This window comes from Mycteria americana, chromosome 13, assembly GCF_035582795.1.
Source record: "Mycteria americana isolate JAX WOST 10 ecotype Jacksonville Zoo and Gardens chromosome 13, USCA_MyAme_1.0, whole genome shotgun sequence".
NCBI lineage: Eukaryota > Metazoa > Chordata > Aves > Ciconiiformes > Ciconiidae > Mycteria > Mycteria americana.
In genome coordinates this window covers 7,959,432-7,981,717 of record NC_134377.1, presented here as the reverse complement: position 1 = coordinate 7,981,717, position 22,286 = coordinate 7,959,432, and the positions used below count along the sequence as shown (strand labels likewise).

At 40.6% G+C, this 22,286-nt stretch overlaps 3 protein-coding genes and 1 long non-coding RNA gene across 20 annotated transcripts in view; 2 read left to right on the top strand and 2 right to left on the bottom strand.

The window, feature by feature from the left end:
* LOC142416662 (uncharacterized) overlaps positions 1-2,836 on the top strand; it is a 10,583-nt gene extending 7,747 nt beyond the window's left edge. The window contains exon 3 of the long non-coding RNA XR_012777785.1: positions 2,719-2,836. This is a non-coding gene — a long non-coding RNA (uncharacterized LOC142416662). The remainder of the gene's footprint in view (positions 1-2,718) is intronic.
* Positions 1-16,582, bottom strand: part of CHEK2 (checkpoint kinase 2) — a 22,524-nt gene extending 5,942 nt beyond the window's left edge. For 2 of the 6 annotated variants that reach the window (XR_012777784.1, XM_075516446.1), the window contains exons 1-13: positions 15,650-15,785; positions 13,582-13,836; positions 12,918-13,042; positions 12,477-12,624; positions 11,630-11,720; positions 10,540-10,648; positions 9,223-9,276; positions 8,381-8,442; positions 7,781-7,880; positions 5,995-6,081; positions 5,005-5,168; positions 4,669-4,784; positions 3,174-3,259 (exon numbers count right to left, since the gene is read on the bottom strand). Coding sequence is in view for 5 of the 6 variants with exons in the window: in XM_075516446.1 (XP_075372561.1) it covers positions 3,174-3,259; positions 4,669-4,784; positions 5,005-5,168; positions 5,995-6,081; positions 7,781-7,880; positions 8,381-8,442; positions 9,223-9,276; positions 10,540-10,648; positions 11,630-11,720; positions 12,477-12,624; positions 12,918-13,042; positions 13,582-13,831 (1,392 nt within the window). In the remaining variant the exon portion in view is untranslated. Of the gene's footprint in view, positions 1-2,718; positions 2,854-3,173; positions 3,260-4,668; positions 4,785-5,004; positions 5,169-5,994; positions 6,082-7,780; positions 7,881-8,380; positions 8,443-9,222; positions 9,277-10,539; positions 10,649-11,629; positions 11,721-12,476; positions 12,625-12,917; positions 13,043-13,581; positions 13,837-14,695; positions 15,431-15,649; positions 15,786-16,487 lie in introns of those variants that run through there. The other 4 variants (XM_075516448.1, XM_075516450.1, XM_075516451.1 and 1 more) reach the window with 4 other exon arrangements.
* Positions 15,795-21,489, top strand: HSCB (HscB mitochondrial iron-sulfur cluster cochaperone). 4 transcript variants are annotated; one of them, XM_075516465.1, is made up of 6 exons: positions 15,795-16,021; positions 16,094-16,190; positions 16,726-16,815; positions 17,380-17,524; positions 18,448-18,495; positions 21,353-21,489. In XM_075516465.1, the coding sequence occupies exons 1-6, from the start codon at positions 15,795-15,797 to the stop codon at positions 21,391-21,393; spliced, it is 648 nt and encodes a 215-aa protein (XP_075372580.1). In that variant the 3' UTR covers positions 21,394-21,489. The 4 variants fall into 4 exon arrangements, with proteins under 4 accessions (XP_075372580.1, XP_075372579.1, XP_075372578.1 ...); XM_075516464.1 differs by lacking the exon at positions 21,353-21,489 and adding an exon at positions 19,804-20,170; XM_075516463.1 differs by lacking the exon at positions 21,353-21,489 and adding an exon at positions 18,813-19,081.
* The window catches only part of LOC142416658 (solute carrier family 2, facilitated glucose transporter member 11-like), a 15,132-nt gene continuing 13,023 nt past the window's right edge, over positions 20,178-22,286 (bottom strand). For 8 of the 9 annotated variants that reach the window (XM_075516454.1, XM_075516459.1, XM_075516462.1 and 5 more), the window contains one exon: positions 20,528-21,454. In XM_075516454.1, coding sequence (XP_075372569.1) covers positions 21,236-21,454 — 219 coding nt within the window. In that variant the 3' untranslated portion in view covers positions 20,528-21,235. Of the gene's footprint in view, positions 20,470-20,527; positions 21,455-22,286 lie in introns of those variants that run through there. The other variant, XM_075516460.1, reaches the window with a different exon arrangement.

Genomic DNA, 22,286 nt, shown 5'->3' with positions numbered 1-22,286 from the left:
AATGCCAGAAAGAATTTGCTGATGCCCAACAGTATAATTAGGACAAGTTAATGACTTAAAAACAGTCATCCAAATGCATTTTCTGTCTCAGGAAGCCACCAGCTGTTGAGCACTGAGTGATACTCCCTGGCTTCCACCCTGTTTCTTATGCTCTTTACCTAAGCATCTGAAACCAGACACTGTTCCCAGTGGGGGAATACAAATAGCATTATGTTCGGCATGAGTAAATAGAACCTGTTGTGTGGCCAGGGTGGGCAGGGTGACTTTCTTCAGCCTCCTCAAGCAAAAATATCCAGGAGAGCTCATAGGCCCAGTGGTCACCTCTGGAGTGCCAAAATTAATAAAAGACCACCTAAAGACTACTTCTCACCAACCTAACTAGACTGTAACAAGAGGCAGGGAAATCATCACCTCCTACTCAGAGGGTTCCCAAACCACTGACACTTATTCATACTCATCATAGTAAGAACATAGTAGTCCTGGACACTTGCCAGAAACAAACTCTGCAGGATCCTGCACTGCCTGCCCACACAAACAAGAGGAAGTGGGACTGTTACAATGCTCAAAGGAGGAGGTCCATCCTATCAGAACCACAATCAGACTTGGATCTTGATTCTCAGATGTTAAAGAGTTCTGAGAAGAGGTGTCTCAGAAAGGATGCAGAAGCTGCTGGCTGTATTGACAGAAGGTATTCAGCAGAATAGTCCAAGCGTTTTTTGCAGTCCTCTCTGCAGGGACTACAAATTTAAAAGTACAGACTAGCTACAGATGCAGACTGGGCTTTATTTTCTGAGAAAAAAATCCAGAGATCCAGGATTTTCCATTAAATTCAGAGCAGGTCATGGAGGCATACGAAGTGTGTTGAAGCAGGACCAGAGTATGGAGAGGAGCAGCTTAATATCAGTATCCTTCAACAAAAATAAAGACAGAGAGGCCTGTCAGCCTCTGCTGTTAAGCTGGCACCACACCTTCCAGCAGAAGCCAACTGGCTGGTAGGAAGGAATTAGTGACAGAAAAGCTGGCATTAAGTAGAGCAACAGACTTGCAACTTGCTGGATAGCATGGCACAGAAGTAGAAAAAACTGTAACTATCACTTGTGCTCAACCACTAATCTACTATCTTGACCCAGACAGATATTTTCAAGCTCTACCTATTCCAAGTCTTCTCAAGCGGAGCCCATGAGGAGCTCATTGTTGGTATTTACCATCAGGACCACTGAATTCTGATTCTCTTAACATCAAAATCAGTTTCATCTTCCTCGCACAAAGAACACACAGCTGTTTTGATGGAAAGGCCAGAGATGACAGGACTGCAGGAGTCCCAACACACTACTTAGCTAAAGGTGATAGGCTGAAACAGGACCTAGTTTAGCTTGACAGAACTCTTCAGTACTCTACAATGCCTATAAAACATGATCCAGAGTCAAACATCCATGGGGTAACCACAGAATAGTGAACATATAAACTGTGAAACACCTTCTTCCAGCTGGACAAATTATAGAATCTGCATCCTTCTCCCTTACCTGAATACAGGTTACTGAAGATGCATCAGCCATGAGATATCATGGATTTAGTTGATATCAACCACTGATATCATGGAGATTATATCAACCATTAGATATCATGGAGAGAATTACATTACTTGGCAAGGACCCAAGCTGCTTTGAGACACCTTTATTATATGACGATGTAATAAAGATCATGAGACAGTTAGCAATAAGACACATTCTAGCATGGGTCAGGCTGCATCAGGAGGTAATCAAATTGGTCAAGGCTGAGAAGTGCCCTCAACCTGTGCAGAGAAGGTATACGAAGTCATGTGAGCTGCAGTGCTGTTAGACAGTTAAGCCACAAAGACGGTACATTATCCAGATAACAAAGAGAAAAGGCAACAGACGTAAAACTAAGGATAGTGTGGCCGCTTGGGGGGGGGCGGGGAGGGGAAGGGGAAAGGGAAGGGGAAGGGGAAAGGAAGTTACTGATTCCTTTTTCTCTCTGGCAGAAGAATGCGTGATGTGGCAAGGTAAAACCTTCATATGGAGACCTGACGACAAGGTGGAGGGCAAAGGGGAAGTCAAATTAAAAAGGGAAATCAAGCAAAGATGTGTTGAGGGTGGGAAAAGGCACTGAACAGCATCAGGCAAGGACACAAGACTACAAATAGCAGCAACAACAGTTGAAAAGAACCATGGAACTAAAAGACCAAGAAGCATACCATGATGCAAAAGCAGCAATAGGAAGGGGTGAGAGCTAATGAAGGCTTTGCCAGGGACAGGGGCCAAGAAAATAAACACATTGAAAAACAACAGGGGGTCTAGTTGCCATTGCAAGAGGAAAAGACAAGGAGAACAGGAAAAGAAGAAAGTCTGTGTGCTGCAGAGACACCATTTGCTTGTTGGGAGAGCAAAGAAGCAACTCTGTTCTGTATGCTACAAGAAAGAGAAGGCTCCATCACACAAAGGCTTTGACACACAACAAGGTGCTACAAGATCATCTTGCTTCCAACAGAGAGACATGGAAGCAGTCTGTTCAAGATGCTCATTCTGTTTGGTTTAGAGTTGTCCAACAGGAAAGTGGTGGCTACAGTATATGGGCTAATGTCATCCTACAGGTTGGGATCTGATGGCTCCTCTTCTTACATGTCATTGACAATGCCAGTAAAACAAACAAATAATTCCTAAACATATGGCCTTTTCTTTCTCTCTCCTCTTTCTGTAGGTAGGCAGCAGGATGTCACCGGTCTTACAGCAGCCAGCAGAAACTGTATAGCCAGCTGGCAGGCAGGCAGCAGTGCATGCCCATGAGAAGCACCAAATGGCACTTGCTCTTCTGCTGGCTACTGTCAGAGACAACCTATGGACAGGCAAACTTAAGCTCTGACTTAAGATAACAGTTGTGTTACTCCCATGAAGCTAAAGAACTGAAGCTCTCATTGCCCATCATTGTATCCCTTTTATGGTATTCTCCACAGGAGAAGGAGCAGGAGCAGGCACGCATTACATCTCTGGTGACCACAGTATTCAGTGTTGCCCTGCCCCCTTGCAGAAGCAAATTACACCCTATCAACAAAACCTCATAACATTGAGGCTATTGAACTGCCTTTGAATTTACATCAAGAAGTTATCCCAGAACAACCCAGCTTTGCTGTACTTCAGTTAAGACTCAACTCCTACCTGAAGCCAAGGATGCTCTAAGGCTTCCTCTGTTGTAAGACGTTTGCTTGGATCCACTACTAACAGCTTCTTCACAAGATCCAGAGCTAAGATAATAAAGAGAGTTGGTTGGCACATGATCAATAAATTAATTACCTGAAAATAAGTTCTGCAATATGCATACACCAAAGCTATGTGCAACAATGTGTCTTATAACACTTCAGAACAATGCCCAAAAATACTGGCTGGGCAGATCACTTTTCTTTTTTCTATGCATAGGGAGGGCTGTAGACTATAACCATTTTTCCTTCATGTTCACATGATTCAACACTTTTCAGTATACCAAAACTGCCAGTAGATATACTGAGCATGTCCACAATTTATGTTCTGAGCATGCACAGGAAGTTCAGCACTTTCCCAAAAGCTTTAGTATTACTGTGGACAAGCAAAGACAGCTTAATTTAGTTTCCTGGTTTACGGTGTCCTGGAAAGCAGATTATCTGTCTGGGAAGATGGGAGAGAAGAGACACGATATACACATGTATGCTCAACATAATCACATAAACTTTATTTTCTTAGGAAACTGCTTAATAGACACTGTGAAAAATACAGCATTTATGTCATATTTTGTGACTCCAAATCTCCCATAAAGGAATTTTGGCAAGATTTGCTTTTCATTGTATCTGATTATTCTGTTATACATACCATTGTATGTATAACATACAATGTATGTTATAACATACAATGTATGTACCTATGTACAACCTTAACAATTTCCATTCTCATATATGTCCGACTTATTATTGAATAAGCTTCAAATAATTCAGGAAGGAGTTATATTTGGTAGGTTTATTAGAAAAAGAATTATCACATAATTTACTAGAAACTCCCGTGCCCATACAAAGGAGTATCTAAGGCAAATACTACAATCATTTTGTGCATATAAAATGTCCTGAAGAAGAAAAGCATGCAGACAGTAACTATCATTTTAGTTTGCTACGCAAAAACTCAATTAGTTTTGCAGACCACTTACCTTAGAGTGGGCCAAACTTAATAGTTGATTCCACAAATGTGGCTGATATTTTAAGCTCAAAGATTAGCACCATGAAATTACTCTCAACGTTTCTCTCTTGGAATTCTAACTCATATCCCTTAAACTCCTGGCATTTTTTGGTTCAACACTTGAAGAATCTTTAAATAAGGCAAAGTTTGCAGACCAACTTGATAAAGTCAGAAGAAAAAGCGAAGAGGAAAAATAGAGGTATGTGCCCACAAACTCTGTACTTCTGTAGTTAATAAAGCTAAATATCACTAAGAAATCTCTTCAATGAAAATGTATCTGCTCTTTCTAATGCTTCAACTTTGAAGTTAAAAAAAAAAACCCACATTTTTAAGATACTACTTTAAAAACTAAATGTATCAACATGCAATGTGCCATACAGCTGAAAGGAAATTAAAATGAAAACTACAAGAGAAGAGCTAGATATTCTGCAACCCACTGTTAATGGAGCCATACCCATGTCTGATACATGCTTCCATTCTTTTGGAATGAACGTGTATTCTCCACGAGTGATTTGATCTTTCAGAGACAGTTGAGTATTTTGCTCATTAAATGGTGGATATCCACACAAGCTATATAAAAGAAGAAAACAAGTTAAAAAACACAGATTTTGTCATAGCGAATGAAACACTGAAATCACACATTTTAAAGCATCTGCTATCATAGCGTCTTTTACACGTATATAGTTTTAAACACACTTTCACTTCCTAATAAAGATATTGAAGTTGCCAAGTCTCGAGCCATGGATGTCAACAACTGCCCAGTGAAGGTAGCATCTACACAGTATCTTACCATACAAAAAGAATAACTCCTAAACTCCAGCAGTCCACAGCTCGGCTGTATCCAGCAGTCCCAAGTGAATTTAGAACCTCAGGAGCAAGATACGTGGGAGTACCACATAATGTTTTCATAAGAGAAGTTTCTCCAAGAATCTTGGATTGTCCAAAATCTGTAATCTTGTATTTAAAAATGGTAACACCACATTATATATTAGGATTGATTGTACTAGAACATATCACATTGTCAACATACATCAGGAGGTAACATTAAGTTTCTTCCTTCCAAGTCAGTTCCAGTACATGACTATGAACAAAATTTACCCCAAGCATTATTAAGTAAATAACAACTGAGAAGGGGAGAGGAGGAGTAGGGAGAAATATGACAGAGCATCACACTTTACAGTAGCAAAAAGTACTCTCAGATTTGGATGTAAGTGGACAACCACAGAATAAAGGAATTGTAGCTTATTAGAAGAGATTACTTGAAAAATAAGCAGTTTAGCATGCAAACCTATTCAACGCTTTATCGGGGGGGGGGGGGGGGAAACGGGACACACGACACCCACCCACAAAAACCACCCACAATAAAACCCCAACCCTACACACTCCCCTCCCCGCCCCCCAAAAAGCCCCAAAACAACAACAAAAAACCCCTGTCACCATAGAGCCTGGATATTTGTGGAAATGCTGTCTGTAATTCAATAATTTAGATTTTACTGAAAAAAAAAACCAAACGTATTGACATTTGAAGCTGTGTACTCAATTAAGTGCTATACAAGCACAACATTTCTCAGTTGTTTTTAGATAAGTGTATGGGTTGATATATCCAGAGAAGTAAAATTAAAATTATGAAAAAACCCTCAATGTTTTAAGTTACTTCATAGTTTGTATGACTAATTCCATAATTTTTTTTTTTTTGCTATGTTTAGCTAAATATTGAAAAGAATGGGAAGGAATACTCCCAAGTTTCTAAATGAACAAGAAGAAGTGTAAGTTTCCTTACCTTTATAAGACATGTCTCTTCAGAAGATGAAAGTAGCACATTCTCTGGCTTTAGATCTCGGTGTATAATTCCATTGTCATGAAGATACTAGATATATACAGATGTACAATCAAAGAAAAACACACTAATAAGTTATTTTAAATGTAAGCTTTCCAATTTTTCATAAAGCAATCGCAGGATAACTGAATGGTTGTGTAAGAGGCATGCATGCATTTAAACCTACACAGCTTATGACTCTCTCTTCTTAAAAAAAACCAAACCAAAACCAAACAAACAAAAAACCAACCTTAGAAACCATTATGCTTCAAATGTCAAATCTCGATGCAAGCACAGTATGTAGACCTGGCAAGGTGCTCCATTCTTCCCATTCACTGGAAAGCTATACTTCTTTCTTCATCTCAGTAAAAGCAACAGAACTAAGGAAGACTAAAGTTCTATGTTGCCTGCATAGGAATTCTGGTTTTCCATTTCTCTGTCCTTTCTTTTAGTCATTATTATTGTATGATCATACCCTCTTAAATACAAGTCCACATTTCAGTTTGCAAAGACAGTTAAATTCACCATGCCACAACAGTCCTCACACTGGTGAGTAATAGTAGACAGATTTAAAAAACACCTCAGTTGTCAAAGAGCTGGAGGCTGAAAAGGGGTTCAAAAACCTGGTGATACAACTAGGAAAACTGAGTAAGGAGGAGATAGAAGATCAACATCAGGTTAAATATACAAAGGATTTTGAAAAAAGTTACTTCCTTAAGGCAAGTGTAGAATTGTTCCCTTATCCGGAGTTCTGAAGTCTACATGCCAGTCTACTACCCAGTTTTCTACTGGCTCCCAATCTGAGAATAGAATTCTAGCTTCATTAGGAGAATGTCTGACAGCAAGCAAGAATCAAAGTTCAGTCATAAATGACTAATATATATTAAGATACAATGAAGCCTGTGTTAAAACTAGGAACAACGTTGATTCTAACTACTAGTACAAAATACGTACTAGAGATGTCTGCACATTTACACTGAAGGGAAGCTTTTCTTTACTCTATCTGAAGACATAGTATCATTATGAAGTGGAAGGTAATGACACTACTTTTATTATATGAGCGGCTGTCCCAAAAAATGAGAATTGGGGAAAAATACAATAGTTTACTCACTAATGAGGAAAATAATTCTAGGTTTATTATTTATTAATACCTACTACAGAACAACTATTAAGTTTCCATTTTTGGCAGTTGCAAGACATTAAAATTGAGTCAAAAGAAAAAAGGAAAAGAATTGATCTGAAAGCATATTCAGGTCCAGACAATTAAGTTTGATGTAGAAAACCTTGCAGAAGTTACTAATGAAATATGCTTACCATTTCATCAGTTTAGAAGAAATTTATCTAAGGACTCAATATTCAGTATTTGAGATTATCGAACTAGTCTTCATGTGTTGTCTGCTGAACTGAAATGCCTATTCAGGAGTGCATAGTAAAGCATCTGATCACTAATTTTTTGAAGGCTACTACACTGATGACTCTTTGCCCACACACTACTAAAAGTCTCACATGATAATCCTGCCATCAATGAGCACAACCTGTATTACTACTTTAGTCCCTGTTTTTAATAAGTAAGAGCGTTTGAACGTTCTTTGGCTGCACTGAGGTGAAGAATCTTGTTAAACCAACTTGTTAAGAGCGCTGTGCTGATTGCTTGCACAGGTTTCAGAAGTTACAAATGACAGAAAAATTCATCCGACTGACATTCATATGCATAACCATATTTTTCTTGGTAGAATTCATGATTATGTACCTTTACAGCCAGCAGCATCTGATAAAAATACAACTTGCAGGTAGCTTCTTTCATCTTGATTGGCCTTGACACTCTGTCATACAATTCTCCTCCTTCCATCCTAAAACAAATGCAGGTAACAAGTCAATATATTACTTCCAAAAGATTCATCTCATTAGACAAGACTGAGACCAAAACACTTGGCTATTTTGGCTACAGAGAATGAATATATTTCTGAAAATGAGTGAGCAACATCCTCAACACAGCACACGCACTGCTGAATTAGGCCTAATCTCCCGAGTCTTCACTGGGAGTTGTTACAAGATTTTTGATCAGCCTCCTCTTACAAGCTCAAGATCAAAAAAGCAGCAGCAATCCACAACAGCAGCATAGTGGGCAACTATCCAGGCACTAAGTGCCTTCAAAGTATAGAAGGATTATTCTCCTGGTTATCCTGGTTCCTAATTTTACAGAGGTTTCAGAGAACAGTGGAGGCCAGCAAAAGAAAAATAAAACAAAACAAACAAACGAGAAAAACCCCAGAGTTCAGAACTATACACATTCTTTGTGGCTATGAAAAACATTTCATTTTATGCATTTACTTTCAAAAAAGTTACTTACAGTTCCAAAACAATGTAGTAATCCTCTGCTTCAAAGAAGTTTTTGATCTTGATTAAGCAAGGCTAATAAAAAACACAAATGGACACACACAAAAAGTAGAATCATTTGTAAAAACTAACATTATCAACAGTTTATCATCCTAAAGTTCCTATTTCGGTATGATTTCAACCATGCCAGTTAAACTAACACTTAACACACCTGATTAGTGCCCCAGGCTTTGGCAAACGCTTAGCATTCAAGTCTGTTGTCTTCTCCCCTGTACCTCTGCACACAAAAGCATTCAACTCTTGTGGTGAGTATGGCTCAAAAAGTATCCTTATTTTTTCCAGTTGTGAGTTACCACACCCTCAATATTTTCTTTATATGCAATAGTACATTGGGAAGCAAGGGAAAGTTCATTAAGCTATGCAAACTTTCTACTTAGCAAAGTAAAAGAAATGCCTTTTGCTGGGCAAGGGGGGATGCAGGGGAAAGAGGGGATACAAATTCAAAAAAATGCCAGTGGAACAATCTTTCTATTTGGCTATCTGGCAGTATTTACAACAACACGCATCAAGGAAAGATTTCTACATGGTTCAGGTTGAAACTTCTCCTGTGAAGTTTCTTCTCAAATTTACATCTCAGTTATTCAAGGTTTTAAAACCTCAAATCTGTGAAGACATAGTGTACTTAAAAGAAGAAAAAAGAAGTGTTCAATAGACTTATTTACAAGAAAAATTATATGCATCCTTTAACATACTTTCTAAACAGATAAAATTGATCTTAGTTACTACACTAAGGTCAGTGAACTACAGAAGTACCGTAGGCAGCAAAAAGGAATACAAATGTATAGTAATACTCACATGATCTATTTTCTTCAAAATTTCAATTTCTGTATTGATATTAAAAGCTGGGTTCTATTAAAAGAATCAAATATCACATTGGGTAAGACAGTGCTGTTCTGGAATAAGACACATCAGAAATAAGAGACAGTACCAGAAAAACCATTGTCTCATGTCCATTGCTACTTTAAGTGACCATAACATACAATCTTTTTCCATAAACTGATCAGGTGCCTTCAGTGAATTAAATGAACAGTCTGCTCTCACTGTCTGTAGCAAGGTATTGCTCCAGACATGTCATTTCACTGCAGGTTAGAAACCTCCACCTAATTTCCAAACTACAAAAAAAAAAAATCTTGGTGACTATATATTGGTATTGTCCTTTAAACAGCTTTCCTCCCTCCAAGATGCCTTCCATATGGCCTAACCCTAAAATTAAATGCTACTCTCTCCTAGCCTTTATTTTGCAAGATAACAAAGAGATTCTTTTAATCTTTCGCTCCCACTGAAGCCTCCTGGCATCCTTTCCTCAGCCAGCTACCTTTCCACCTTAGAATTTTTGTCTTTACAAAAATATTTTCCAGACCTCGCAGTAGTTTCCTATACAGTACCCGATGACGTACTTTGTCAGTTTGAACAGATTCTGTATATTGTATGAAGTCCACTTTCTCAAAGAAATTAATAAGGTTAATCCAACTTGATTTAACTGCAGTAAATCCACAGCAGCACAACTTACATAACTCCTTCTTCCGTGCACTTTTGCCTCTAACTGTATTTTTTGTCAAAGTTTGTTCTATACCCTTATATAAAATTAGAGTAATAGATACGAAGTTGCTTGGATCTCTTTCTCATGTTGGAGTAAAGCCACTTGGCTTGTTCTTCTCCTTCAAATTCAGGCTTCTGCTACAAGACTAGACACATGAAAAGCCCTTCCCAAAAGGCTTCATACGACTTTGGTAAAAAGTATTATGATGGAGAATACAACAAATTAGCAGAGTTTGTAAATTTTTGGTCAGACTCCGCTGGTTATGATGTGCCTGTCTGATACATTTTAGGAGATAGACCCCACAAGACTCCCCACCACCCTTTATATAGACACCACATTAACAGTCCTAAATTATGAACATAATGAAAAGTGGTCAAAGAATAAAAGCAAGCACTTTCTACAGAACTCTATAGATTCTGTAAGATCAAAGGCATTTTGAAATTACATACAGAAGACATGAAGTGAGAAAATCCTCTTTAGCTGAAGAGAGCTGGGGAGTCAGAGAGGTTACAAAATATTCCCGGACCACTGCAATATGGCCAAAAGACAGACAAACAAACAAAAATACTTACTGCCTCTCTAATACCACTTGCCATAAACTTCCGTTTATTGATTATCTTTACCGCAACTTTGTTACAAGTGCTCTTCTCAAATGCCAGTTTGACTTCTCCACAGGCACCACTAACATAAAAGCACAGCTATGTTAACGCTTACAAATACTTTTCAAAAATTGCATAACAAGCATAGAAAAGTGAAATTAAAGCATTGGATTACACAGGATTTGAGGCTGCTGCTTTCTAACTTTCTGAATATGGCGTGTTGTCAAAACTTTCTCAGAAAGCATTCAATAGTTTGGAAGTGTATTTAAATAGCAAGTGATGTCAAGGGCCACCCATTCAAAAATGCAGGAGTAAATATGTAGAGCAACTCATCTGTTTGTACAAAGGGCACCAGTGAATATCAAGGACAAGCTCTGTCTGCATTTCCATCACACAAATGCATTTAAGAGAAGAGAACCTAGTGAAGAGTTCTCTCAACACCGGACTGCGTGAATCTGAAGAATAAGTATGACAATACTTTTATTTTTACTAAGTAGCAATTATATTACAGAAAGAAATCCTTGTATTTTGCACTTGGATTTGTTTCCACTTAACCATTATCCTCCAAATTCTTCACTTGACCATCTTTTTCCAAAAGATAAAAAAATAGCCTCCACTTAAGGTAGCCTCTCTCCTTTTTCCTGAAAACAGTTCTTTCCCCTTCTGTTTGAAGGCCTCAACAGCGATGTCGTAGAAAGCTATATTCTGAAATAAAGCTCTTCCTTCTACTTCCAATAACTGAGTAAATTAATATACAAAAATTTAAAAACTTGTTAAGAATCTACAGACTTTATTCTCTGTTAGAGGAAAAAAAAAACTGGGTTTCATAATTAATGGTAGGTTACAAAACCCAAGCCAATTACAGGAATAAAGCCAAAATTCCTGTTTAAGCTGTTGTAAAGAACAGGTTTACTCAGGTTTCACCATTCGCTTTTTTTTCTTTTTTCCCCCTTTTTTTTTTTTTAAAACAGCAGCTCAGTTAACACTGGTGGTAATTCCAGCACAAGGTACTGAAAACGGTAACAAAATTAACGCTTAATACCGCAGAAAGAAGAATGCTTACCTTCCCAAAGTCTTTGACATGATATATTTCTCTCTGAATTCTCTAGGAAACACGAACTGATCATCCACCATAAGATCAGAAAATACAAACACTAGGAAGATGAGTGGAGATCATTTTCCTGTTATTAACTTTAAAATTTTGTAATAATGAACAACTATGCTTCCTGAGCTTTTATAGTCAACAATATAACCAAGAAAATGCTGCCTGCTAGAAGAAAAACATAAATATATTAAAAAGTTAATTGATGCTATAAATTACATCAGCTATGGGTTAGCAAGGTGATCTTATTACTGAAAACTGACATCTTTGGGACTAACTTCACAACAGTGCTTAGTCAGTTAACACCAGGCAAGAATTTCAATGTCACAGCAGGGAACAAAGAGAAGTGACAATCAGGAAGACAGCATCTTAGTGGAAAAGCAAAGACAAAGAAACCAACCCCCAACCCTGCTAATTTTTAAGAAGGTTTTTTTAATTATTGTGCAGCACCTGGTAAGTACCTGGGTTTTTTTCAACTTCCCTTGAATAGTCTGTTTCCCCTGTTCCCCACACACACAGCTACTGAAGCACAAAAGTGTTTCAAAAATAGGAAAACAACTATAAAAGTTTATACTCTAGTAAGGTGGTTCCTGATGCAGCTTCTTTTAAATTTTTTTTTTTTCAGTTTTTTTTCTAGTGTTGAGGTGGATACGGGTAATTTTTATGCGAGTACTAAAACATCAATTCATAGCTGTATTTTAACAGCACTCATGAAGAAGCTCAGTTGCAAGAAACATATTCAAATCACTGCAGAAACGACCTCTTGGTCAACACATGAAGAACCTAGTCATGTTAGAGTACATGTTACCCTTATTAGTCTGTATAGACAGCGCAATTTCAGAGTTGTGAGTCAGTGGAAGCTTCTTCCCTTTTCCAATGAGCTCTCTATTAACAAAAGTTCCATTTGCACTGTGGTCTTCAATGTAGGCAACATAGGAATTTTTTGGACCCATTTCCTCGAAGAGAAAAAAAATGGGAAAGATAACAGTAGCGAAAACATGACTGGACTGCAAAGACATGACAGACTATAGAAATTTACTATCATTGGCTCAGGAAATCAGACTACTGATGTTATTTCATAAACCAGGTTAATGCAGCATTGCCAACAGTCTTGTTAAAGGAGTCTTGTTAAAGGAGTCAACATTGAAGGTACTTAAACTTTGATTTCTTTAGGATCCACCCCCACCAAAGTCAATCTTTTTCAATTATGCCAAGATAGAAAAAGACAGGTAACCTTTTCATCACCTACCCTGAAAATTCGGAAATGCTTCTTGCTATAGTTTTGGTAGAAGCCAGTCTCAGACAATCCTAGCTTAGAAAAACTATAATCACAGCTTTTGTCTCTTCCAAACCAGTATTCATCATTCACGCAGTCTGTAGAGGAGGGGGGAAGTAAAGCAGGGAGAGAACACAAAGTTGCAGGAAGTTATTAACTATGGCACTACACAATTATGCCAAATGGTAGTGAGTAGGATAACCAAGACAAGATTCTTCCTATACAATCAAGTTTATTTGTCTTAATTCAGATAAAGCACCATGCGCTGCCAACACCTTGTACAATATTTTAATAATTTTACCCTCTTTAGTAATAGTAGAGTTTTCAGTTCACCTTCAGTAATACAGAGAGACTCACATGATATATAAACAAAATAAATTATGAAATGGAAAAATGAAGCAAGTAACAAAGAACATGAATACCCCAGAATTCCTCTAAGTCTATGGAAGCTGTGTATCTGGGTATAAACACTGGGACGCAGTATGGAATAGAACATTAATGCAAAAGTTGCAAGCTTGTACTTAAATTTGCTTGTACTTATTTGGAAAATGAAAAGACACTGCTCTCTACCAAGCTGCTCAAAACTTTTCTGAGGTACGACAAACGAACCAAGAGGCTTATTACAGTATGCACATACCATAATTGCTGAAACCTTTTCCGAGTGCAAAGAGTCGACCCCAAGGCTGAGGAACAAGCTCTTCAGATTCCTGGTCCTCAGGGATCGGCGGAAGCTCCTGAGTGGGAACAGTGTCCAAAGAACTGAGGGTCCCAGAACTTGAAGAAGACTGACTAGTACTCTGTGACCCACTGGAAGAGGAACTGGTACCGCTCTGTGACTGTTGGGCACCTTGAGACTGCTGCAGTTCACTTCCAGTCTCTCGAGACATGTTGGCTTCAGAGAGAATGTTTAAAAAAACAGTTACTACAGCAAAGTAACATTGACAGACATTCACACACCATACTATTAATATCCAAGTCTATTCTCAGTCTTCAAATAAGTAAAACTTTCAACCAACATGTGCACGTGTGGATTATATGTAAATCCCCAAGAATTTTGCAAACCATGATGTTTTTCCTTTTAAAAAAAAGAATGTGGTGCTCCCTCTACTGGTTCTAAAGCCACAGTTAAATCGTATTCCCAGATTTTTACTTGAGCTCTTCAGGGCTCATATTTTATTTCACAAACGCATGTGCAGCTCTTTGACAAAGCATCCCCCCAGTAACCGTTGCAGCTCCCCAAACACAAAGGGAAAAACTGAAAAAGGAAAAATAAGAACTATAAAATGAAGTACATTTTCTTGACGCTGAAAGCGCCCAACGGATTTATCACACAGCAAGGCAATTTGGTGTTTTGGCTGAATATTCCTTTAATATAGGTTACAACTCACAAATTTTCACATCTCTTCCATGCAGGTTCTATTTAGCAACTTTATTTACAAATAGCCACACCTATACATAATTAATGTATAAAACTCTGCCAGACTCAAAGGCACACACCACACCCCTAGCAGCTGCTATCAAAGACTGCAGCAAGAAAAGGCAACAAGCAGCATCTACCTGCTCTGTTAGGACAGGGGAACTCACAGCGATATCGTGCTTTCCTCTCCACTTAAGAGAAAACAACGCACCAACCAACTCATCTTTAGCTGTCTTCCTCCAACAGCATCTGTGTTCATCGTGCCAAGGGGCTACTACAATGTCCGTGAGCCTTCCCAGGGCGACTGCCATCCTTTGGGATCACCTGCACTTACCTGTCTGCTTGCTGTCTTGGTTTGCCGCTGTATCTTGTTTTTTAGGCTGGTTGCCATCCAGCTCAACGTGATTGCCACCCAGCTCAATGTATACTCCAGACTAACTTAAATCTCCTTGCCGGTTTGCTACATGTCATTATTAGCCATGAAGACACAGCACCGCCCTAGTTACTTTCTGTGTCCCTGTTTTTACAGGGCTGTTCGAAGCGCCGGCGCGGCCGCAAGCTCCCACAGACGCGGCCCCGACAGCGCGGCGTCCGTCGCGGCAGCCGCTCCGCCGCAGCGCTGGGCCGGAGGGGAGGCCGCCCGCGGGACGGAGCTCGCAAAAAACCGCGCCCGTGTCAGCGGCAGCAGCGCCCGGCGCGGCCCGCCGCCCCCCTTGCCGCCTCTCCGGGCCGGCCCCGGGACTCCAGGCGGCGGGGGCCGGGCCGACGGCGGACGCTCCGCATCTGCGGGGAGCGGAGCCGAGCGCGGGCGGGACCCCCCCGCGGCGGGGAATCCCGGGGCGCCGAACTGCCGGAAGCCCTTCCTGTCAGCGCCCTCCCCGCCGCACAGGTACAGGTACAGGTAGCGGTACAGGTACCGGTACCAGCGCTGGGGGCAGGAGGGCGGCAACCCACCGCGGACCCGAGCGCCTGCGACGGGTGCCGGCGGCCCGAAGGAACCCGGAGCGAAAGGGCGAGCGCCGCCCCCAGCGCCCAGCTCCCGCCCCCGCGCCCTGCCGCCCGGCGGGCTGGCACTGCCGCCCCGCCCCCGCGCAGCGCCCCCCGCCGCCCCGCCCGAGCACTGCAGCCCCGTCCCCCGCGCCGCAGCGCGGCCGAGTGGGCTGCACGACCGCCCCAGGAAAAGCAGCAGAGGCCGGCCCGTGGCGGCGGGCACCGGCGGGGCGGGGCGGGGCGGGGGCGCCCGAGAGCTGGGCCGGGCCCGGCAGCCGGAGGGGGGATCCGAACTCACGGGTGGTGGAGCCCGCGCCGCTCGCCGCGCGGACCCGGTGCCGCGTTACTCGGTGCGCACGCGCCCCGCCACTCCTCGCTACGAACTGAGCCAATCGGGGCCCGGCCGGCCGCGCGGGGGCCGCCGGGAGCTGTAGTCCGGGAGGATGCAGGCGGCGCTGCGGCAGCGCCTCGGCAGGGTGCGATGGGCGCTCCGCGTTTCCGAGGCGGCCCCGCGGCCTCGCTGCGTCGGGCCGGGCTCTCCCGCGGCCCTGCGATGCTGGAGCTGCGGCAGCCCCCTCCCCGGTGCCGAGGGACTGCCTCGCTTCTGCCCCGGCTGCCGGGCCCTGCAGCCGCCGGCGCCTCGGCCTGACCTCTTCCGCCTGATGGACTGGTGAGTGCCGGCGGGGCGGCGGCGGGGGGCTCGGCCGGCCGCGGGCCTCACGCCGCCTTCTGTCGCCCGCAGTGACCGCTCCTTCCGCATCGACGCGCAGCAGCTGCAGCGGCGGTTCCGGAGCCTGCAGCGCGCCGTTCACCCCGATCGCTTCGGCCGGAGGCCGCCGGTGAGCGCGGGGGCGGGGCCGCCCGGTCTCCCCCGGCGCGGCTTGCGCGGTTTCCCGGGCGGGGGGGGACGGGCCTCGCCGCCGCCCCCGTCCCAGCGCCCCAGCCCGCGGCGCCGAGGCCCGGCGGCGGGGCCCGCGGGGCTCCGCGCGGGAAGAAGCCACCTTTCGCGTTAGGCGCCGGGGGCCGGGGGGCGGCCCTGCCAAGCAGAGCGCCGGGTCCCCGCCGCCCTCCTGCCGTGGGGTTATAGGGACTCTCCGTTTTTTATTTCCTGATGCTTAGAAGAGACTTCTACTCACAGATTTGCGGCGGAGGATGGCGATAAGGGGCTGCTGTGGTTCTTGAGATCTTAGTTGCGTGAGGTGACACAGTTGACAGGAACAGGCAGCCCTGCTCTTCCTGTCTCTGTTAAAAGCCGACTTCCAGTTTTACACACGTGTGTTGTTGTGAGAACGCTGTTTGTCTGCAGCTAACAAAGTGTAATGTATTTTGCCCCTTGTTATTAACTTGTTACTATTATTTATCGTCCATTCGCAGAAAGAACAGTACTACTCTGAGCAACACTCCTCCTTGATTAACAAGGCCTACCAAACCCTCCTGAACCCTTTGAGCCGTGGCCTCTATCTAGTAAGGTGTCCATTACGTATTTTATCAATATTCCTGTAACTAATCATAGGTGGCTGGGGCTGCTGATGGTAATGTAATGAATCAGACCTTTGACTCCATCATTAACATGCTAATTTGTGCTCCTCTGAAGAAGAGGATTACCAGGGATTGAAGGAAGACCAAAAACAAGCTGGTCTAAAATTATCAGCTTTTCCTCTCTTTTCTTTAACGTTTTATTGCCGTCTTTAACGTTTTATTGCCGTCTCATTTGCTGTTCATGTTACACGAATTTGTTTCCTGCATCATCACGCATTGTTTTTGGCTGGGGCTGTTCCTTTGAAATTTCAGCCTGGCCCTTGGCAGCCTTCGTTACATTTTTCTTGCTTTGGTTAACTGCTGATGTTTATGGTCTACCTATGGAGTTAATTGTAAGACTGACTCTGTGCACATTTCATGGACTAAACCGGAAGTTTATCAGGTGTGAGTCTGAGTGAGCCCTACTAAAAGACTTAACATTCAAGAAAATAATTCACATTGAAATAGATGTAAGAATGTGTATTTCCAAATTGCCATTTTCTTCACCAGCTGGAGCTGAGTGGAGTAGAGCCAGCACAAGAGACAGACTGTGATGCAGACTCAGTATTTCTCACGGAAATCATGGAAATTAATGAGAAATTAGCAGAGCCTAAAAATGAGGATATCCTTGAAGAAATTGAAACTTTAATTAAAGGTAGGTTATGATTTGAGGGTTTTGTACAGAACTGATTTACTGTACCTTGTATGACACAAGAGTCTCTCTGAAGGTTTTTGCAGTGTATTTCTTTTAGTATCTCTGACTTGCATTAGTCTTGAACTGACTCGCTGCAAGAGCTTGCCCCCCAAAAAACAATGTTGCCTTTACCAGTTTATGCCACCTAAACATCAAATCTGGCTTGAGAAAATCTGTATAACAGTACCTATTCTGATGGCAAAACAGGTACTTATATTGACTATAAAAAGGAACTTCCTATGCAACCTTCAGCAGATCAGGGCAAGTAGACTGTTCTAAAAGAAAGGCCACTCAAAATGAAGTTTAATAAAATGCTTGACTGACCACATGAAATAATTTCTTCATTTATACAGACATTGTATTTCTTTCACCTTCTTCAACTTAGCAACCATTATATTAAGTGGTTATTATCCTTATACAAGCAACTTTCTTGTTTATATTGTTGGTGATACCCAAAACGTTGAGTTTTGGGTATATTTAATTCTTGGGTATATCTAATTCTAATCGGTATATTTAATTCTTAGCAGTAACAGTAGTGTGCCAAAAGCAATTAGAATAACTAGAATAAAAACTAAGTAGAATAGCAGAAAGTTAACTGTAGCAGGGTGAACTGATACACCAAAAGTAAGTTAGATTTCTGGGAAGTCAGTGACCATTGATTTGCATTGGAATTGCTGTCTGTAAACCTGTTTAAACAAAGAAATATACCTGTTTGAAATTACAATGTTAAAAAAAAATTGACAGCAATATTATGGAAACTTCTCTTAGCTCCTAGAAGACTATGAGACTAGTAATTAAGTTTCCCACCACAGACTATCAGAATGCAGTGGTATTAAATATACTAAGTATGGAACAAAATGTGAATGAAATAATTTGTTTTACAGTTAAACAAGAAGAATTGACCAAAGAAGTGACTGCAGCTTTTGAAAGAGGTAGCTATTTCTATGAAGTATTTAGCTGCCATACATATCAGTTATAAATGCTTAAAAAACCCACATTCTCTTATGGGCAAATATTTCCTGAACTACAGAACAGAAATACTGCATAAACAAGTGTTCTTTGTTTGGTATTTAGAATAAATACATCTAAGCTGACCTTTCTGCTGATTCAGGAAATTCAGAACCTCACATTAAATTTAAAAAAAAAAAAAAATCCAGTACGAAAGTTCCAGTTAATTCAATTTGCATGAAAATGATCACTTCAAGTGGGAATGCAGATGCTAAGAATTGTTTGTTTGTTTGTTTCCCAGAATACTGGGAAGGACAGACTCTTTTCTTAATCAAACTTACCGCCTATTCTGAGGTTTCAAACTTGAATTTGGGAGATTTTGCTCTGCAGACCTGAAGCTGTCAACAGAGTAGCGGGTGCTGTTCTCTGCAGTGAACGTCAAGACAGGAACAATTCTGCTGCTTGCCACTGAAGCTGTATGGCAAGAAAAGACCTGATGCCCCATTTAGGCTCAGGTTTTAGGGGCTTCCTGTGCAATAATCAACATAACTTTGTTCCACAACGAGTTGACAGGCAGGAGCTTGAACCATTCCAGACTAGCTTCTTACTCTGGGAAGAAACCTCTACATTTCTGTCCTGGGTCTTGGAATGCTTTTATTGTTAGATTTATGTAGTAGTGTGTTGTAATTGTAAAACATCAAACGCAAAGTAGTGCTGGCTAGGCCTGCATGTAAAGAATTATAACCTTACAATCCATCACTCTTTGTACTACAAGTTAAGGATTGTGCTGCATCTATCCTTGTCAATAGGTGATAAACCACCTTTCCCCTCCAATAGTTTAATTAAGGAGAAACTGTTTCAATATCCGTTTTGGAATTGACACTATCGGTACCAGAGTCCTACACGTTTTGCATTTTTTCAGTGATGGCAGTTGGTCTAATTACATACATTAAAAAAAAAAGTTTGTCTTGTCTATATTCTTAAAATTCCCCAGTGGCTACATCAATACTATAGCCACTTTACAGAAGAGTCGTTAAAGGGTATTCGTGTCACGTTCCTTTTCTAAATTGTACATTTTTGCATGTTTTGTGGAGCACTTCAGTTGAGGTGTTCCAAAACCATCCAAAACCATATGAAAATAATAGGCAACGTGGTTTTAATAGTGTATGGCTCCTTAGAACTTGCAGTTCTTAGTACTGAAACGGGTGCTGTCATTGAAATCCTGAGATTCATTTTGAAAATGAAAATTCAGCCCTCCCTCTGTAAACTAGTAATGTTTTATTTCATTTCAGATGATCTTCAAGAAGCTAAGAAGCTTCTAGCCAAAATGAAATATTTTGCAAACTTAGAGGATAAACTAAAGAACAAGAAGATCCCTTCCTGATACTGCCTCCTTTACCATAAGAGTTAATGTTATTTTCAATTAAACAGCTGATTTAGTTACCAAAATCAGAAAAATGGTGTTTGCTTCCTACGTTTTCATGAAAAGCTTTAATTCTGAGAGAAGGAAGATAAACATAAAAGAAATCTGGTGCTTACTGTGGCACTTATTAAGTAACGGATGGAATCGGGAAATGCTTACAACCAGGAAAAGTTGTAATAGGTAAGGCAGGACTGCTGTCCTAGCAGTTACAGGTACGGAAAGGAGTATCAGAGAGGCACACAAACACCGTATGTAATGATTTCTTACTTTTTGACTACTCAAATAGGAAGAATTTATTTTCAGTTGAGAAAGAGTCCTGGACGAAATGTTGGGAGATTACGCAGAAAGCTCATTCAATAGGTCCTTCAAGCTCTCTGTAGTCTCCGTGTGTGTGTTCTATAAGACCATCTTGAAAAACCCTTAAGGTGAAATGTATTTAATTCCTAGCATCTGTCCTTTCTGCTGCTTAGTGCTTTTTGTGATGTTGGTCTCAGTCTGCCAGGAATTGACCGTCAAAACCAGAAGAGGTTTTACCCTGTTGCACAGTTTAAAATGTTAAGATGCTAGGTTAGGGCAAAAAACTAAACCCAAACTCAAACCCCAGAAACTTTTATTAGTACCCTTTCAGGAAACAAGTCTTTCTAATAAACTGTATTACAAATAACAGTAATTCAGATAGGTGCTGTACTATCTTTCTACAGTTACAGTAGTCATACTAGATGAGGAACATCCATAAATCTTTCAAAGAAGTTATTTAAGTGAAAAACGGCAACTACAGACCCCAATTTATATATAAAGTGGAATATTTCAAATACCGGTTTCTCAGTAGGTCAGTTCTTGTTTGGGTTTTAATGCCTCACAATATTTTATTCAGTAATGCAATAACATGCTTGATTACCCGAATCTTAAGAAGGGGCTTATATAAGAAATAAAAGAAAGCTACTGAAATAAAAGCTAAAAATAAAAATAAAAGCTACTGAATTATCTGAAGAAATCTGCCAGGGGGGAGGAACTCATTGAACACCCTCTCCTGGCATTTCTGTGTCCCTACAACATCAAGTTGTATCTAAACATTGAGTCTTCTATGTATAATATAATATGCTTTTAATATCATCTCAGCAATATATGTTTTAACAGCATTTCAGAAAGATTAACTTGCCTTTACTTAAACTTCCTCTAAATATACAGGAGGATTTAATAAGCTACTTGTTCATGGTATTACAAGCTGTTTGTGATATTACACTGCTAATTTAGAAGGCGCTGTCCATAATTCCCATTGAAGTTCTGTTACAGCTGTGAAATTACACAGAATTTTTTAAAAATTCATCGTGGAGTTGTCTTCTTTCATAAAGCTCTGTTTCCTTTTTTTTGGTATTTCTTCCAAAATTAAGCTTGTGGAATTCCTTTTTGATTTCCAGAAAAGATTTGTTTTTTGTCTCAGGAATTACAAGGAAGATGAAAGCAGCAACTGAGGAACACTCCAGTAAGAACACCAGAAAACAATACTGCTTCAGTCCAGTCTGAAAATAAAATGTATTTGATTGCAACATATTTCAAGTGTAACAGTGGGTTTGGGAAATTAAAAAGCTTTTTTTTTTCCATTCACACCTAACATTGCTGCTCAGATATTTTTAATAAAAAGATGTTCGACCTTTCCTTACTTTACATGGAACTTTTAATTTTTTTTTTTTTTTGATAAAAGACTACCAAGTGCTGTGCAATGCACTTGGAAGTCTTAAAAAAAAAAAAAAAAAAAAACCAAAAAAAACACCCATTTAAACACACACTAAACAATTCACAAATGACAAGTCAGCATTTGCTACTAAGCTGTTGCATATTTTGTGATTTATCTTTTTCTGAATGTTTATTAATATTTTTCAATGCTATCCATTAAAAAAACAACTACCTTACTGAGAAGCAGAGTTCAACCAAGAAGAAAGGACTGTCACATCAAGATACCTGCTGCGTGCTGTTCCTGCATATTTTGCTAGAATGCATTTTTCAAGAATAAGTACTATAACTGAAAATACAAAGCTAGAAATGAAAGCCTATATTGTTTTTCTTAATAATCTTCCTGATCACAGAACCCTCTATATGTAAGTTTAGTGAGCTCTCAGAGAAGATGTGAACCACTAGCCCCAGGTACTACTTCTACTTCACTTTGACACAAAAGCACAAGGCACTATTAAGAAATGTGTTATTTGAATCTCAGTATCTGATTAAGTTTTTCTAGTTTTGATACCTTTTCCATTTTTTTAATCTGAACCTGAAAATTGCCCCCATGCATTCCTTTTAATTTTCATTTATCATGTTTTTTATTTTTTGTTGTTATCTAAAAAATATTTAAGAGGG

Excerpts from the sequence above, each read along its gene's own strand:
- HSCB (XM_075516463.1), top strand. The coding sequence starts at position 15,795 with ATGCAGGCGGCGCTGCGGCAGCGCCTCGGCAGGGTGCGATGGGCGCTC. Across the intron at positions 16,022-16,093 it reads CTCTTCCGCCTGATGGACTG|TGACCGCTCCTTCCGCATCG; the intron begins GTGAGTGCCGGC and ends TGTCGCCCGCAG. Across the intron at positions 18,496-18,812 it reads GACTGCAGCTTTTGAAAGAG|AATACTGGGAAGGACAGACT; the intron begins GTAGCTATTTCT and ends TTTGTTTCCCAG.